The sequence below is a fragment of the Lepidothrix coronata genome, unplaced genomic scaffold (assembly GCF_001604755.1).
Source record: "Lepidothrix coronata isolate B3197 unplaced genomic scaffold, Lepidothrix_coronata-1.0 Scaffold32, whole genome shotgun sequence".
In the NCBI taxonomy this organism is placed as follows: domain Eukaryota; kingdom Metazoa; phylum Chordata; class Aves; order Passeriformes; family Pipridae; genus Lepidothrix; species Lepidothrix coronata.
The window spans coordinates 3,488,007-3,504,524 of NW_016690212.1; the positions used below are offsets into that span (position 1 = coordinate 3,488,007).

Here is a 16,518-nt window from a genome sequence, read left to right on the forward strand (position 1 = left end):
ACATGGTTTTCAGAGCTGACTGAAGCCAGCTGTGACAGTCACAGGGTGGTTCACGGCCTTCTCAACACAGGTCACATTGCAGTCCCCTGCTACTCAAACCCTGCAGTTTATGCCTAATACAGTTCCCTGTCTGATAAGAACTTGAAGCACTTGCCCTTAATAATATTTGAGCTTAAAAACTAGACACCTTATCACTTCTGTTCAAAGGCATCTTGATTCAACGTAAGAGACCTCTGAAATCAGTCAGGGCAATAGGTCACTGAGCACTCTTCAAAACAACTTAACCTACACAACAGGGTCTTTTTTAGCCAATTAAAAATTTTTAGTAATACGCAAAACACTCAATTCTGCTTCTGCATGATCTCCCTACACCAGAGGCATGGTAGTGCCTATGCCTCCTCTTAAAAAAAAGAAAGTTTTATAGATTAGAAATGTCAAAGGTAGTCCTAACTTCCTGAAGCTCTTCCCCAGGAAGCAGAAGCTTTTCCCATCAAAAAGGTATTGTGGAGTATCTCTCAATAAATTTTTGTTAAAGAATGTAAACACATACTCTCACAGAAGTACTCAAATGGAGTCACACTGTCACATGACTCAATATTCAAGTATATCCCATCAGGACATGGTTGCATGTCCAGACACTTGATAGAAGTATATGTGTCCTGGGTTATTTCCAGTGCCAGTAAGCACAATACATGGTAAACTAAGGAAGAAAAGCTCAGGCTTAAAAAAAGAAAATTAACTTACAGATAATAGCAAATGGAGAGTCGTAGGGGAGACAACATGACACAAGACACCATAATCTAAGGACCAGCCTATTAACACTACAGAAGTACTTTGATTAAACACTATCAGAAAAAAAAGGAAATTTTTTGTGGTCTCATTTCCTTGATAGAAGTTTTAGAAAGTGTCCAGTATAGGAAGACAGTCACAGATTTTTTCATAGGCAGGAAACCTTTTGGTCACATTTCAACACAGCTTATGGGGAAAGCATGTGTCACTATCTTAAAAATCTGAAAACATTAATTCATAAATCATCATACCACTCTTGATCAGGAAAGGCTGTGTTTCCCACAGATGAATTAACTTAATTTCATTTTTCAGCATTTGATTCTAAGGTTAGTGGACACTATGTGTCAGAGACTGAAATGGTTAATGATTTATGCATTCCAGGAGTTTGCAGGCTTTGACTTTTGCCCTAAAAAGGCAAGGAGATACCTCAGATGGGTAGTTGGGCCCATCCCTCCAGTGCTAAGCCCTAAAAAGGTAAGAAGATACCTCAGATGGGCTAAGCCCTAAAAAGGCAAGAAGATACCTCAGATGGGCAGTGCTAAGACCTAAAAAGGCAAGATACCTCAGGTGGGCAATTGGGCCAATCCCTCCCTCCAGTGCTAAGCCCTAAAAAGGCAAACAACTCCTCATCCCAGGGGGGTGCAAAAGCATGCTGAGGGTATATAAACTGACTGGTGACTTTGGGATTTTGGGGGTTCTCCTTCTCCCCCACTGCCTGCGAATCAAGACCATCACTCTCAAGCATCACTGGATCCAGTGGGCAGTGACCATATCCATTTCTTTTGCACTCTCAGCTTCTCTTTTCCCTTACTCTCATCCTGTTTTTCCTCTCTCCTAAACAGTTTCTCCTCCCCCCAAAGTTATCTCTATGTTGCATTGTTTTATGACAACACCCAAAACGCTAGCATACTTGTTGATACAAAATTGTTAAAATAAACTTTGTTTTCAGACATCAATTATTTAGTGTCCGTTTCACTTTAATCCACCCCAAAGGAATTATTGATAAAAACCTGAGTTACCCCCCTCCCCTTTTCCTGGGGCGGGTTGTAACACTATGTACTAGCAGCAACAAGTACTTCTTGTTTATTTAGAATTTTGCTTAATAGCTTTGAAAAAGATCTGGAACAATAGATACTAAAAAAAGAAAGAACGACTCAACTTTCCTGCATTTATTAATTTTATGAAACTTTAGGTTGGCTGCTAAATAAGGGACTATTTAGCTCAGGAAAGCAATATTAAATGCAATCTTTAAAATTCCAGTTCACATAAATGATGTGTAACTTATTTAAGTGTAACTTAATTACTCAAAGACAATGTGCACCTAACTGATGTTGAAGAAAATCACCCATCTAATTTTTAATCCAGTTTTTTGCACATTTGCAACACATAATGAGAAGAAATGATAAAATGCTATATACTTACTTGGATCAGATTTAGAAAACGTATCTCTGTCCAAAAGATTTCTACAAAAAAAAAGACAAAAATAATCTTATGTATTAAAAATTCTGAAATATGTAAATCAGATACCAATGTATATATATTTTTAACAGTTTTAATTAAGAGTCAGCTTAGTTTTCTGCTCTCCTAATATGCAAGACTTACTCAAAGTCAGTCAGCACTAACACCTGAATCTTCTTACATTTCATTTTATTATGCATTTTGGACTTGAGCAAAATGTGGCTCATTTACTCCAACACCATGTACTCCAATACCAAGAAGTGAAAAGCAACCACAAGCACAATTACATATAAGATGAACATCAAGAACAAAAACACCTTTAAATCACAAATATGTATCAGAGATTAACTTGCTAGTTGAACCCAAAAACTTTAGACTATACTTAAAATAATGGCTGTGAGATTTCAGAGCCACCAGGAAATATCTGTAAGAATCTGTCATGGATGAGAACTAAAGCAGACATGGGACACAACAAAACTAGGAATTTTCTAATTACCTACAGAATACCTAGGAATAAGTAGTAAGAATTAATTTCTTTGTTATGCAATGCAGTCCCAACACTGTAGCCACACTTCAGCCAACTGAGAATCATACACAGATAAGCAGACTCAAATTAACAGTAAGTCTAAAGAATCAGGACTGAACAGAAAACCAGTCTTAGAATAGTTACCAACATTTCATCATTCAAAAAATAAAAATTTAGAATAATTAAACTTAAAAAAATATCTTGACAGACTAGAAAAATGTTCTGAAACCAGGATGCTATTGAATAGTGATAAGAAAGAGCTATTAAACTTAGCAAGGTAGTTAGGTATTAAACTTAACAGCAAAGTGCAGCATAGCTACATGTAGTGGATATATAGCAGTTCTGTCAAAAATGGTTCTAGACATCACAGTTGACCACAAACTGAATGCAAGTAAGGAGTTTTTTACCTTTGGGAAAAAGGCAAACTGGAATATACGAACAAAAATGCCACTTTAGACTAATTGTCTGGTTTTCATAATATTGGTAAACACTCAAGTCAAGCAATAGTGTTTTGGACACTCCAATTTCTTGCAATCTAAGACAGACATGGAGCCTCTGGAGCTCAGCAAAAGCAGAAATAATCAGAAGTATTTAGACTACATCTATGAGAAAAACACTGTTGCAAATTGAAACTGACCTTGATGTAGACAGAGCACATAGGAACACGTTTAATCCTAAATTGAATCTTCTGTACCGCAGGCACAGAAGTTGAACTTTGTTCCACTGTTTTACTGCCTTTCACTGTTAAAGCTGGCCAGATATGATGGGAAATCTCCACTGTCTTCAAGAACATGTAAGGTAGCTACAATTTCTACTAAGTTCTTTGCTTGTACCCCAGAGCAAGAGGAAGGATTAAATAACCAGTTTACATCGCTTACAACTTATTATCTTTAATAATTAGTAGAGCCTCTTCAAAGGTCACCATTTATTACTCTCATTCAGATCTAAATCACATTATTTTTGTGCTACTGAACAGCACCGAAAGGTGTATTAATATTTTGTTCAATATAGGTGTTGCAAGTGGTCCACTCAGACTTCAACAAGGAAAAGATACTGTATTACAAAGTCAGGTATTGCCAAGTTCACATTTCAGAACAAGCAGTATGAACAAAAGATAGCTTTAAATGAACATTGGATGGATCTGTTTTATTTAATTTAGCCAAAGTAGCACTAGCATTAAAATTATTACTTGTGAATGAACCTGAATTCTGCATGCACTCATTCTTCAGAACTTCTCTGATCTATTTAGAAGTGTGATTTTCATATATGCAAACAATTATACTAAGAGAAACTGTATTCTACCTTAACCAAAAATGTGCAAATATAAATTAAAATATTAACAAACCCAGGAAAATCAGCAAATTCAAATCAGTGATTTGACAAAAATCACTACAAACTGCTTTAAAGGACAGTACAGGAAGTTCTGCAATATCAGAATTACCAATCCAAAATGAAAATTGCCTCCTATGCCTCTATGTATCTATCTAGATACACCATTAATAAATGGTAAATAGAATTGGATTATCTGAAAATGAATTGCTATAAAACATCAAAATTAGAGTTATATGAAAGAAATAGTACATTAGGGTTTGAGATAGGCCTCTCATATTCACCACTGGAATTCCAAACAATTTTAATTCCTCTGCATAATGACTATGCAGTGACTCAATAATTGGTATGTTAAGTGTTTGCCAACGCAAATTAAAATTAAGTCATCTTAATCATTCTTATAAGAAGATAAGGCACTTTGAGTTCTTTAGATATTTCCTACTCTTATTGTGTTCCTTTTTAAGTTTTTTCCCTCTGTTTTCCAATGGACATACTAACATAAAGACTGGTCTGGTACTGTAAAGCTCAGTCTATCCTGATACTTTTATTCCAGCAGTTGCAAAAAGCAGCCATCATGGGAACAGCAGAAAAACAAGGTAAGAATCTGTAATATTTCTGAGAATGTTTCTGGTCTTCAACCCTTAGCTGCTATTAAGTACTTCTTGAATTAAGAACATTTCTACATAAACAGTATCCTTGAGAGGATTGCAAGGGTAGAGATACCAAAGTTTAATGTAATTCAGGTCAGTGTCATCAGTTCACAGGTTTGAACTAATACAGCTTGCAATATCCTCAATTCAACCCTTCACACATTTTCCCATAAATAAACAATGTCTTCAGCAAAGTTTGCAGACATGCCTGATCATCCAAAACATTAATAGCCAACCAAAATAGTAACATAAGAACTTAGCAAGCTGCTGAAGCAGTGCAGCCAATTTCAAAAGGAACTTAAAAGATCAGTGCCAACGGGGAAAAAACTAAAAAAAAAAAAAAAAAAAAAAAAAAAAACAAAAAAAAAAAAAAAAAAAAAAAAAAAAAAAAAAAAAAAAAAGTCTGATTTGTCCACTAAATCACCGAACAACTCAAGAGGCTGCTCAATTTCATTTGTGCATTTTCATTTTAAGGGGATAACAGTCAAAGTGCTCCTTTAAATATGCAAAAACTGCATGGTACATAAGCACAGGACAATCTAAACTCACAAGAAATGGTAACAGCAAAATAAGAAAGAAGATCAGATATACTTCTAGAGCTGTAGTAGTCTACATACTCTTAATTTTCAATGGCACTTTCTGCATAGGCTGAGCAATAGAGTGTATTTTTTCCATTTTCCCTGAGAAAAGCATTCTCTTTAGAAGTACACTGTTTTGTTTCAGGAAAGCTCATACACTCAGAAACCAGAAATATCTAAAACAACTTCTTCTTTTTCCTAATCAAAGTATCAAGAGAAACAGACTTGCATTTTGACTAAACATGGTGAATACTTTTTTTTCCTACATCCATTAAACCTTTAAGATAAATAATGCAAAAAGAAAAGGAATTGCTATCAATTACAAGGGGGGGGGAAGACACATGTTTTTATCTGGAGAAACATGCACATCAAACACCCACAGCAAAGAAATGTATCGGAATATCTGTGCAGAAAGCATTATTCTATCAGCACAGATCCTGAAGGAATTCATTCTACACCTGCCCATTCTGGAGTGCAACCAAAATAGTTGCAACAGCATGGATGACTAAGGGGAAAAAATTAATAGGAGCCATGGCAATAACACCTACTTGGTCTAAAGTGGAAAGCACAAGACAGACTAGAAATGCTGTGATAATTTTTTTTCTGTATAATGAGAGCAATATCCCCGGAGGGGGGAAAGAAAAAAGGTAATCAGTAAATAAGATAAGTTAAAACATATTTAGCTATGCTTCACAGAGTCATATTGCTCACACAGTCTCATGAATGTAATAAAAACCTATCAAAATAACAGTTTCTGTCCAGTGCTTCAGAAAGTTTTTTAGAACAGAGTGTTTCACTTAGAAGGAAACTATAACGATCATCCAGTCCAACTGCCTGAGCAACTCAGGGCTGACCAAAAGCTGAAATGTGTTGTTAACAGCCCTGTCCAAATGCCTCTTCAACACAGACATCGATCACATCTCTATGAAGTCTGTTCCAGTGTTCGACCACCCTCCCGGTAAATAAATGTTTCCAAATGCCAAGTGACCTGTACTATGTTAATCTAAACAACTATACGTATAAATCATGTACTTCAAGACTGACTGATCCAGTTAGCAGTGGCAGTTAACCAGACATCATCACGGTCTATGTTGCTTCACATGATCTCATGTACTCTATGTGTTATACGTATGTTGTTAGACGTACACTAGAAAGTAGCATTTACTCATCTTGTTCACATATACTTTACTTCAAATTTTACTTCATTTTAATGATCAATATCTGAACTTCCCTCTCTGTAAGTTTTTTGTTTTAATTTAACCCAACTGCTAAGCAAAAGTAAATCCAATTCCCCCTTCAGAAATGACAGAAATCTCGCACAGTAATACAGAACTAAGTAGCTTAAAATCTGCTTCTCTAGTGTAAAAAAAAAAAAATCTGTGTTGACTGGAAAAATACTTATTTATACATTGCTTTCAACAGCTCTGAAATCCTTAATGATAAATACATGGTTTACTTCAAATTAATTTGTCAGAATCTCTCTGCGCGTTACAGTTTCATGTTTCTCTTCATCTTTAGACTACATCTAAGTGCACGCAAAAATTCTTAGGTTGGGAAATAAAGCACTCAGCAGTCTGCAAACACAGAAGTTAGTTACCTGTGCAAAGTTATTTTTAATTTTTAGAAAATATACATTTTCAATGTGTTTTATTCTCATATGAGTATATAGTACTTCTCTCATACTTTTATCAATCCATGGGAAAAGAAATAGTGCTTAGTTCATTAAATAAATGCATTTCTGTTTCCCTTACTCAATAAAGGGCCCATGCCCCTTTTTCAAGGAAGATCCTGAAAAAAAAAAAAAAAGAAGCGTCTCCTCACTTTTTACTGTGCAGAATAGTAGCCATTGTACTACTGATTGTAACATTAACCTAGTAGTCACTGCCCCTTAGTTCTAACTGATATTACTGAACTTGCCGGGGTCAAGGTAAGAAGACACATGATCCAAAGAGATCTTCACTTGAGTGAAGAGCCCACTTGACTTCCTGCAGAGTAATTTCACAAACAACTTTCAGCTGTAGTGCCAGTTTAAGTAGTCACCCTTCCCCAGCTATTTATTCTCTGCTTTTGTATTCTGTCAGAGTATAAAGCGAGCTATTAACCTCCAGAGCTCTAGATTCAAAACACCCTGGACTTAAAAATAGACCAGACAACTTCTCGGAATTTTACCTTCTCGTCAAAATAACCAGTTCTCTTAGAATAGGCTCACAGGTGAGAAAACAGTGGCCCTACTTAATAAGAGGCAATTAGGATGACCTCTGTCTTTCTGTTCAGATTGTCTCCATTCTTTGGGGCACTAGAAGTACCAGAAAGAAAACAAACATCTCTGATATACAACCTTAAGAAAACATCCACAATACCTCTTCATAACACTTGGAGAAGTAATTCACTCTTCTTGTTCAAAGAAGACAAAGAAATGATTTTCAGCCTCCCACTAACTTTCATTGTCAAGTTAAACATATTGATTCAGAAGCCGTAAGGGAAAAAAAAAAGGGAGAAGCAATAAGAAGGGTTAGACTAGCAGTTCCTCCATGAGTTTTATGACAACCCACAGAAAGCTTTCTCTGGCTAGACGTATGCAAACAATTTTAGGATGAAACCTCAACTGATGACTACTCCTGGTGTTTAAAAAAAAACCAAACAAAACAAAAAGAATTGCCAAGTTTATTCACCTTAACATAGCAACGGTTTTGCAGGAATTCTGTTGAAACAGACAAGAAGTAGTGGATTTTGAAAATACACTTTTCAGATGAAGCAGACCTAAACACAATCTTGAGCTATTCCTGTTTAAATAATAAAAGTCCATTTAGGAATATCACAAACTGGTGGAACTCTGCTGCTTCAGTACCAACCAAATTATTATTTGAAACCAACAGAATGAACCATCCATATTTATGTTGCTAAGTCTTGGCAGGTAAACAGTCTCTGGCTCTGAGCTAGTGGTGATGTATCCTGGGGGATAGCCCTAAGGACTGCCAGTGTCAAAACAGCTACTCAATCTAGTGTCAACTCACCAGTCCTTTCCAGTTACTTTCATCCAGACCATCCAAATCCATAGATATGCTGCTTCATTTGAGTTCAGATTTTTTTTTAGGACTGTATTGTTAATACAGTGTTGCATTAATGATTTCTATGTTTTTATACATACAGATTGGTTTTGCACAGTTTTTCTGAAACAATTCTTTAAAAGGTATACATCAAAGAAATAACTTACAAAGCAAATGAAATAGAAAATGAAATAAAATTTAGCTATGTTAATTTAGCTATGTAAGTGTGACTTTGCAAAATGTAAAACTGCTTAAAAGTTTCTCCCCAAACTGTGGGCAATTAAGATAAAATAGCTTAGAGAATAGGGAAGGCTTTTTAGCACATAGAGAGGGGTGGGGAACCTGAAACTGTTTGAAATGCTAAAACTTTATGTAACTACTCCATAATAGTAGAAATAGGAGGTAAAACTAAGTGTCTATTTAGATAAGGAAGACTGCAAAAAGAGTGTGTGTATAGATAATTTTAAACTTGCTACTTTCAAACTGTATAAAAAGCTATGGTATTTCTTTGCTCAGTGGAGTGCACTGGGGAAAACATCTGCCCCTTTGCATTCCCTGGCCATAATAAAAGTGCTTTTCAGATTATTCACACGTTTCTTTGAATCAAAATATATACCATCAATGTAATATTCATCCTTTCTCTGTTATTGCAGGACTGTTGGTGTTATTGCAGGACTGCTCAGATGGACAGAGAAGGAAGGAAAATGATGAAAATAATGCTACCACGGAAAATCTTCATAAAAATACACTTAAACTCACTGCACACTTGCTCGTATCTGGTCCATTTCCTGCTGCCAGGCTTCCCTTTATCCCTTCTGAAGCCTAAGACTGTTGGCTTCAGCTGCGGGAGGGTGTTACAGTAAGCCACCCATCAGTGTCCCACATCCTGTCCAGGGAGAAGCATGAAGTTTACAGTGGTGGCAGGGGCAGAGCAGATGGTCTCAGAAGGAGAATGATGTTCATGGCTTCTTCCTCCCTGCTCTGAGGACTCCCATATGAGCTAACATGTTCTTACTTCATCCACCTGCAACTCCATTTCACATCCACATTTACTGTACACTCTATGCAGTCTATACAGTGTATGCAGTCTCATCTGCTTGAGACTTGCTCTTTCAGCTCTTTTGGATTTGTCCAGTTCCCAGTCTTCACTTCCTTAATAACCACTGGTGACCTCTTTACCGCACTGGGGTCCCCAGTAGGGAGGCATCCCAACCCCCCTCTTTTCACCCTCTGCTTCCACACCCAGCATAATGTGTCCCCACTTGCAAGGCCTTTGCTATCACACCATGACAACGGTCCTCTGTATTATATCATTCTACGAGAGTCACAAATACACCATTACACACAGAATAATTACTTGCTACTACTATCTGTATAAAGAAACATGGTTATGCCACACAATTACACAAGGACAAGCCAAGTGAAACTAAGGAGTAGCCACTCAGTTGCTAGAAAAAATCCACTGGGTTTGGGTTTGCAGCTAAGCAAAACCAAACAAAGCTCCTTGTAGACAAAGACAAGTTTAGACAAAACCTGACAAGTCCTGAGACTTGCACAGTTAGTGTGAAACCTGGGGCCTGTGTGAAAGATTGGAATGTTAAAGGTTAATGACTCTAACAATTAGATTTGCAAAAGCAGCAGGGTGCTTTGCTGAGGCCAGGTTTGCACCCCCTGTCAAAGGGGAGAAGGAGAGCTTTTGTGTGTGTGGTGGTGCAACCTCTGGTCTGCATAACAGCCGAGGTGCAGAGGGGGTGTATTCCCACCACCAGAGGACAACCACACAAACACACCTTTGTTTAGTGACAAGATTGTTTTTGAGCCAGATAAGGGAAAAGGCCAAAGGGCCGGTAAGTAGCAGATCCTGCAGGTGGGATAACGCTTTTAGTCAAGCCAATGTCCTCCCTCCTGATAAGGCTCAGCTGTAAAATTCCCGCCGGGAGGTATTGGGACATTCACATATAAGTCTGAAGGTATTCATCCCTTCTGATAAAGTACAACTGGCTCAACTATGCAGGCATGAAAAACAGTGGTCATGTCTTAGATGGTGTCAGAAACCATCGAAGACCCCAAATCACCCCCAGACTCATTTCTGGGGCCTTCCACCAGAGGACTGTGCATGATTCACAGCCTTGCGTCAGACTTTGTAAAACTCTCTCCCCAGGAGAGGTACCTGGACTTTCCCACCTGAACCTGAACATATATTACCCCACTGAACTGTTGGTTTCAAGGGCTTCTCCACCCCCAACAGATCAAGACTGCGCCCATCACCTCAACCGAGGGACATCAAAATTGTGATCATCAAGTATCATTGCTGGATCCACAGGTGGTGATACCTTTCTTCTCCACTATCTATTCTTTTTTCTTTTTTCATCCACCTTTTTTTTTTATTTTCCTTATATATTTTCTTAAGCGATATTTTTATACTTTTATATTGTTATATTTCTCTAGATAATAACCAAAATGACTACATACCTCCTTTCCATTGCAACCAATTTGTTCTAAAATAAACCTGCCATATATGAATTACCTGCCACTGGTAATTCAGTGTCTTTTCACTCTAATCTGCCCCAAGGGATCTACTAACAAGAACCTCAGTTACCCCATCTCAGGGTCAGGTCATAACAGCCTGCCCCAACAATCCCAAGACTGAATTTACAGGGCAAAAGATCTGCCTTAAATTCTAGAAGTCACATGGCTTCATGCTTAAATTTCAAACAATATAGACACACAGGTGAAAACCAAACCATGGAGTCTATCAGAAGTGTATCTCCATGACTATTTTGAAGGACAATGTCACCCATTTATATTTTTTTCTCACGATACAGTAATTTTTCTCAGCTGAAGCAAGCTGGTTGTCTAGGCAGTTTCATTTCAAAGAAAAAATATGTAAGATCAACCTTCTGTTGCCAGTCACACATAACCACTCCATGGACTTTTAATCCAATCTGGAAGCACGTACACAAAGAAAGCAGGAAAATCAAAAACAGGCTTATAATCAGGATTAATTTTATATTCTGTATTTTCTACCATACAGAGCTACAAGTTCAATAATTTGTTATGATTGTTATGATTTTATCTTTTTTTTTAATCATTGTGTCTTTCTGTGACAGGGACTTTCAATGAACTATTAATATTTCAGAAAAAAAAGCAGAAGGTAAGTATCCTGGCTGGAGAGATATGATCTTGCCAGAAATCAATGCCCAGGACAAACAAAGATAAAATTAAACATACTTTTAGGTACTGCAACCACTAGGAAGTGGCTGGTTAAAACTTTCAGACTGCCAAAGAAAAGGAAAAGTAAAAATTCTGAAGTAGTATGCTTTATTCCTCTGTGCAAGAAACTTGAAATTAAATTCTCTTAATTACTGAGAATAAGGGTTGCTTAATTCCATTCAGCTCATTCATTCATGTTAGATTTCTGTACAAACTGTGAAGCAGCATAGAATTGATCCAAAACAGGCATGGACAACCAACTGTATTTCTGTTGAATTAACCATGATAAGAAGTTTATGGTGCCTTTATGCACATTATGCCTAGTGTGGGGATACAGTGTAGACCCTATCCAGTATAAACCAGAACAATACAGACACACCGCCTGACTGAGCATAAAGCCTTTCAGAGTGGTAGCAAACTTCTGAATTAGCAAAGTGACCCTGTACTGTGTCAATATTTTATGACACTGTTACCATCTTTCCGATAACCACGTCATCTCTGATACACTACTAGAAGTCATAATATTATAAAACTCAGCTTCACTTTCCTATAGATATTAAAAAAATTGCTCTCAAGAAAATAATTGATTCATAACTTCTCATTCAGTAAGTAAATAAACATTAATATGTAAATTAAAACTTCGCCTTTTTTCAAACATAAGGTTTCAGAATGGCTGTGGCTTAATCAGGTACTACAAGAAAAAACTAGGTTGGTCCACACAGTAACCATGATGAGAAGAAATCATCATTATATAAATCATAACAAAAAATTAAAAAACTTGAGCCCACTGAACTTCACTGAACTTTAAGTTCACACACAGCACAAACATCGTGATACGTGATATCCACCATCTACTTGTGTTCTCAGCACTAAATGCACTGGTTCAGTCAACACATAGTAACTGCACTCACACTAGGGAAGATAGGAACGGAATATGAAGTTTTTCCAAGATTTAACTAGACTGGAATCGGTGAAGAACATCACCAGAGGGAAAACAGGATGACAGGTACATGGCCTCAAGCTTACCTGAAACTCACATAGGAGCACAAACTTACACACACAGCCAGTAAGAGAAGATTCAAGTCTAGGCACAGGCCCAGAATCAGTATGCAGTGAAAACACCCCTCTAGAGGAAGAGGAATCTTTGGGCTGGAAAACAATAATGAAGAAAAAGAGCCTATATCCTCTCTTCCATACTGACTGGAGGGAAAAGGTCTTGGTCCTTCACCACATGATAATTGTGCAAAATTATGCCAGGTTGAAACTAATAAAGATCACATGGCAGGTGACAGTAAGATTTTCATCAGACCACGGATGTCCTTCAGGGCATACAACAAAGGGAGCAACAGGGCACAGAAGGAGATGGCTACTAGAACAATTGATCCAGACAATAGTGGACTACTTCCAACACCAGATAATCCTCTGGGATGATACATGGAAGTTTTTCTGCCATATTAGATCTGGCTCTTGAGCCAAAGACTACAAATTCCTGATAAACTACATCTTACAGAGTCGGAAAAGAATTGTGAACTTTTTATTTGCTAGGCACTGAGCAGTAATAGCTAGAATTAAATTAATTTCTTGCTTTTTCTAGCATTTGTAAAATTACAGCCAATGCTGGTGTTCAATAAGCTATGGGAATGACATCAAAAGCTTTTAGTCATAACAAAATCCCAGAAAGAATATGACCTGATATTAAAAAATTTCCTGGATTTTACAGTTTTGATAGACAATTTTTCATCCCATGAGATGCATATTTCCTAAAGGCTACCTGATGTTCCCCTGAAGCTAAACCAGGCTGGCTTGCAGAATAAGAAGTAGTGCAATTCCATTTGCATAGTACTGAACCTGGCTACTTTGATAACATTGGCAGCATGAGCATGCAGGGCAGATTAACTCGGGAAGCGCTGACAGACTACACAGAATTAAAAGCTAAGTGAATAGAAGCTCTACCCTTATGAATAAGACATACAGGAAGAAGAAGACATGAAAGAACATTGCCCAGAGTCCCAAGTTTATTTTGTGGCACAAACAGCCTGCAGTGCTTCATCGACCACCAAGTTACACCACCTATACAAACCAGAAGAACTTCCCTCATCTCCTATAATGAAAACAAGAAAAAAAAAAAAAGAAGAAAAATCTAAGAAGAAGTAATAGTTATCAGCTAATAATTGTTGATGTTAATTTGTGACCAAATTGGTTCTACAGCTCTTTGGTTATCAAGGAAAAGAAATGTCATGACCCAAACTGTTATAAAAGCACTTCTCTCCAGGTATTTAGGAATACACAACTGCTAATTATTAAAGAATTTTCAGCATTCTCTGAACTTTGCAGTTTGCTCTTGCAGTCTTTCACAATTTAATTTAACACTACATTTCACAAGCTTTAGCCAGTGAATGTCTTTACAGATGAATCACAAACATGTGCTAATCAGTAATCTGTGCCCCAATGTCATTCTTTTTACACTCCGTTTTGAAGCACAATTTTGTAATCAAAAGCTGTCATACAGCACATAGAGAAGGAAGGAATCACCATGGAAATTCCCATCCTCCTACCCTTGACATCAAGACATATCAGGGAGACTCTATTTCTTAAACAAGAAAAAAAAAAAAAGGCAGTTTTAACAAAACAGACGTATTTTGATGATATCTACAGAGAAATTAACAGTGTAAACTATACACTGAAATTAGTTACAAGTAAAGTCAGAATTGATTGACTATGTCCTATAACTACATTTCTTTGTAACTACCTGATGGATTCTCAAATCACTGTAAAACACTGCAGGTATATAAAAAGAATACCTGGAATGAAAGGTACACCCAGAATAAGGGAACTAGATCAAAGCCAGCATAAGAGTTCTGACATCTGTAAGTGTGACAGGTTATTTGAAGAAGCTAAAAGTAACACTAAAGGTCCTGGATTGCTTTTACACATAGTGGCACACCTTTCACTGGACCAGGGTTGGCGCCCGTGAACTTTGCAGAGACAAGCAGTAAGTACATCAGGCTGTTCATATGACAGCCTAGTGACTGTTTCAGTATTAGAAATTCAATCTTACTCTATTTCTCATTGCTTCAGCCTTCTTTTGAAACGCACCCTTGATTAAACATCAAATCATACTTTATTTACTATGGAAAGAGAGGGAGTGGTCTGACAATTCAAGTTTAGAGCGCTGCTGTTCTGTCCTAGTAGAAGTACTGCTAACAGCAGCAACTCTCGGACAGCTACATTAGGAAACGATGCAACGGACTGTAGCGGAAACTTTGTCTCATTTCCCAGCAGCAAACAACACTAACAGTTCAAATTTTCCGCTAGAAACTGCCAATTCTGCTGGTGAAAGGAACCGCCGCCCTGCAATTACTAGGGAATACTTGAGAAGTTGCGAATGTGAACGAAGATACAAATATAAAAGCCCATAGATAAAATTATTTTTAGACCTCTAATAGGAAATTCTCTGCGCTCTGTGGGAGAAAGCACGATTTCTGAAATACCAGTAAACAAATGTCGAGGAACAAACCCGCGTATACTAGATTTGGCGTTACGGGGTGGCATTTTCGTAATTTCTCGGCACCAGCGTTACGATAAAATGTGACGAAGCAACAGAACACGCCCGCTTCCGTAACAGTTTTGCAAGAGCACCTCGAAGAACTTACGACAGGATTTCTCCGGACGGGAGTTCTCCGTCCCCACCGCGGCACTTGGGACAGCTCCAGAAGTTAAAATACCTGCCGGAGAACGCGCTCTGCGCGCTCCTCGCCGCCACTCCCGCTCCCCCGTGCCGGCAGCGGCGCGGGCGGGATGCGGGGCGGCAGCAGCTGCTGCCCGTCTCGGCAGAGCCCGAAATCGCTGCGGGAGCGGGCGCTTCGCCCCGGGGTCCGCCGGCAGCTCCCTGCGGCGGGCACGCCCGGTGAGGGACAGCGGACTGCAGCGGGCTGGCAGCCGGCCCCGGGCTGCTCCCAGGTTCTGCCCGAGGCTGCGCTGACAGCTCGGCAGGGCAAGAGGGAAAGCGCCTCGCACAGCGCCGGGCGTGCGGAGGGCGTCCCGCGCTGCCCCTTCTCCTCCCCGCTCCGCTAACACCGCCGGGGCGAGGGGCGCCCTGCCCGGCGCACCGCGGGCACCTGCTCGCCCGCCCGTCCGCCCCCTCCGACGCCGCGGGGCGAGCGAGCCGCCGCCGTACCTGCAGGACACGGAGAGCTCCACCTTGGTGGCCGGGATGCTGGAGCTGAGCACGTTAAAATCCCCCACGGACGCCATCTTCGGCAGCCCACCACTCCTGCCCGGCTTCTGCTGCCCCGCCGGCTTCTCCAGCCCGAACATGGGGCAGCGCGGCGCGGGCGGGAAGGAGGGACGGAGAGAAGAGGCGGCGCCAAGCGGCCTCCACAGCGCGGCGCCGCCGCCCGCGTCGCGGAGCCCCGTGAGCGCGGAGCCCCGGCCCGCAGCGCCCCGCACCGCCCCGCACCCGCGGGCTGCGGCCGCCAGCGGGAGCGGCGGAGCGGGAGAGGGGCGGTGACGTCACCGCGAGCGGGAGCCGCGCGTGACCGCGCCGGGCGCGGGGAGCCCGACGGCCGAAGCTCGGGCACGGAGCGAAGCCCCCCGGGGGGAAAACCTGCACCAAAGGGTGCGGGGCGGGGAAGGACCCCGGTGGAGGCAGAGCCAGGGGAGGTGTGCCGAGCGATTTCGCTTCTGCGACTCCCTCGTCTCTTCTCCTTTGGCCTCTGTACGGAAACTCCCGTCCCGTCCCGTCCCGTCCCGTCCCGCCGGCTGTCCGGGGAATCCCCTCCTCCCGCGTTTGTGAGTGAGCGGGTCTGCACGCGGGATGCAGCGGCTGCGGACAGTGCGGGCGGGCCGCGCCCCGGCCGGTGACGTCCCGAACTTCAGCGCCCTGCGGGGAGGCGGGTTAATTCTCCCGAAGCCGGGACGGCAAACGC

General features: G+C 40.2%; 1 protein-coding gene across 2 annotated transcripts in view; it reads right to left on the minus strand.

Moving 5' to 3' along the window:
• Nucleotides 1-15,934, minus strand: part of CPNE8 (copine 8) — a 108,739-nt gene extending 92,805 nt beyond the window's left edge. For both annotated transcript variants that reach the window (XM_017811583.1, XM_017811582.1), the window contains exons 1-2: nucleotides 15,768-15,934; nucleotides 2,212-2,252 (exon numbers count right to left, since the gene is read on the minus strand). In XM_017811583.1, coding sequence (XP_017667072.1) covers nucleotides 2,212-2,252; nucleotides 15,768-15,907 — 181 coding nt within the window. In that variant the 5' untranslated portion in view covers nucleotides 15,908-15,934. The remainder of the gene's footprint in view (nucleotides 1-2,211; nucleotides 2,253-15,767) is intronic.
• Nucleotides 15,935-16,518: the final 584 nt, after the last annotated feature.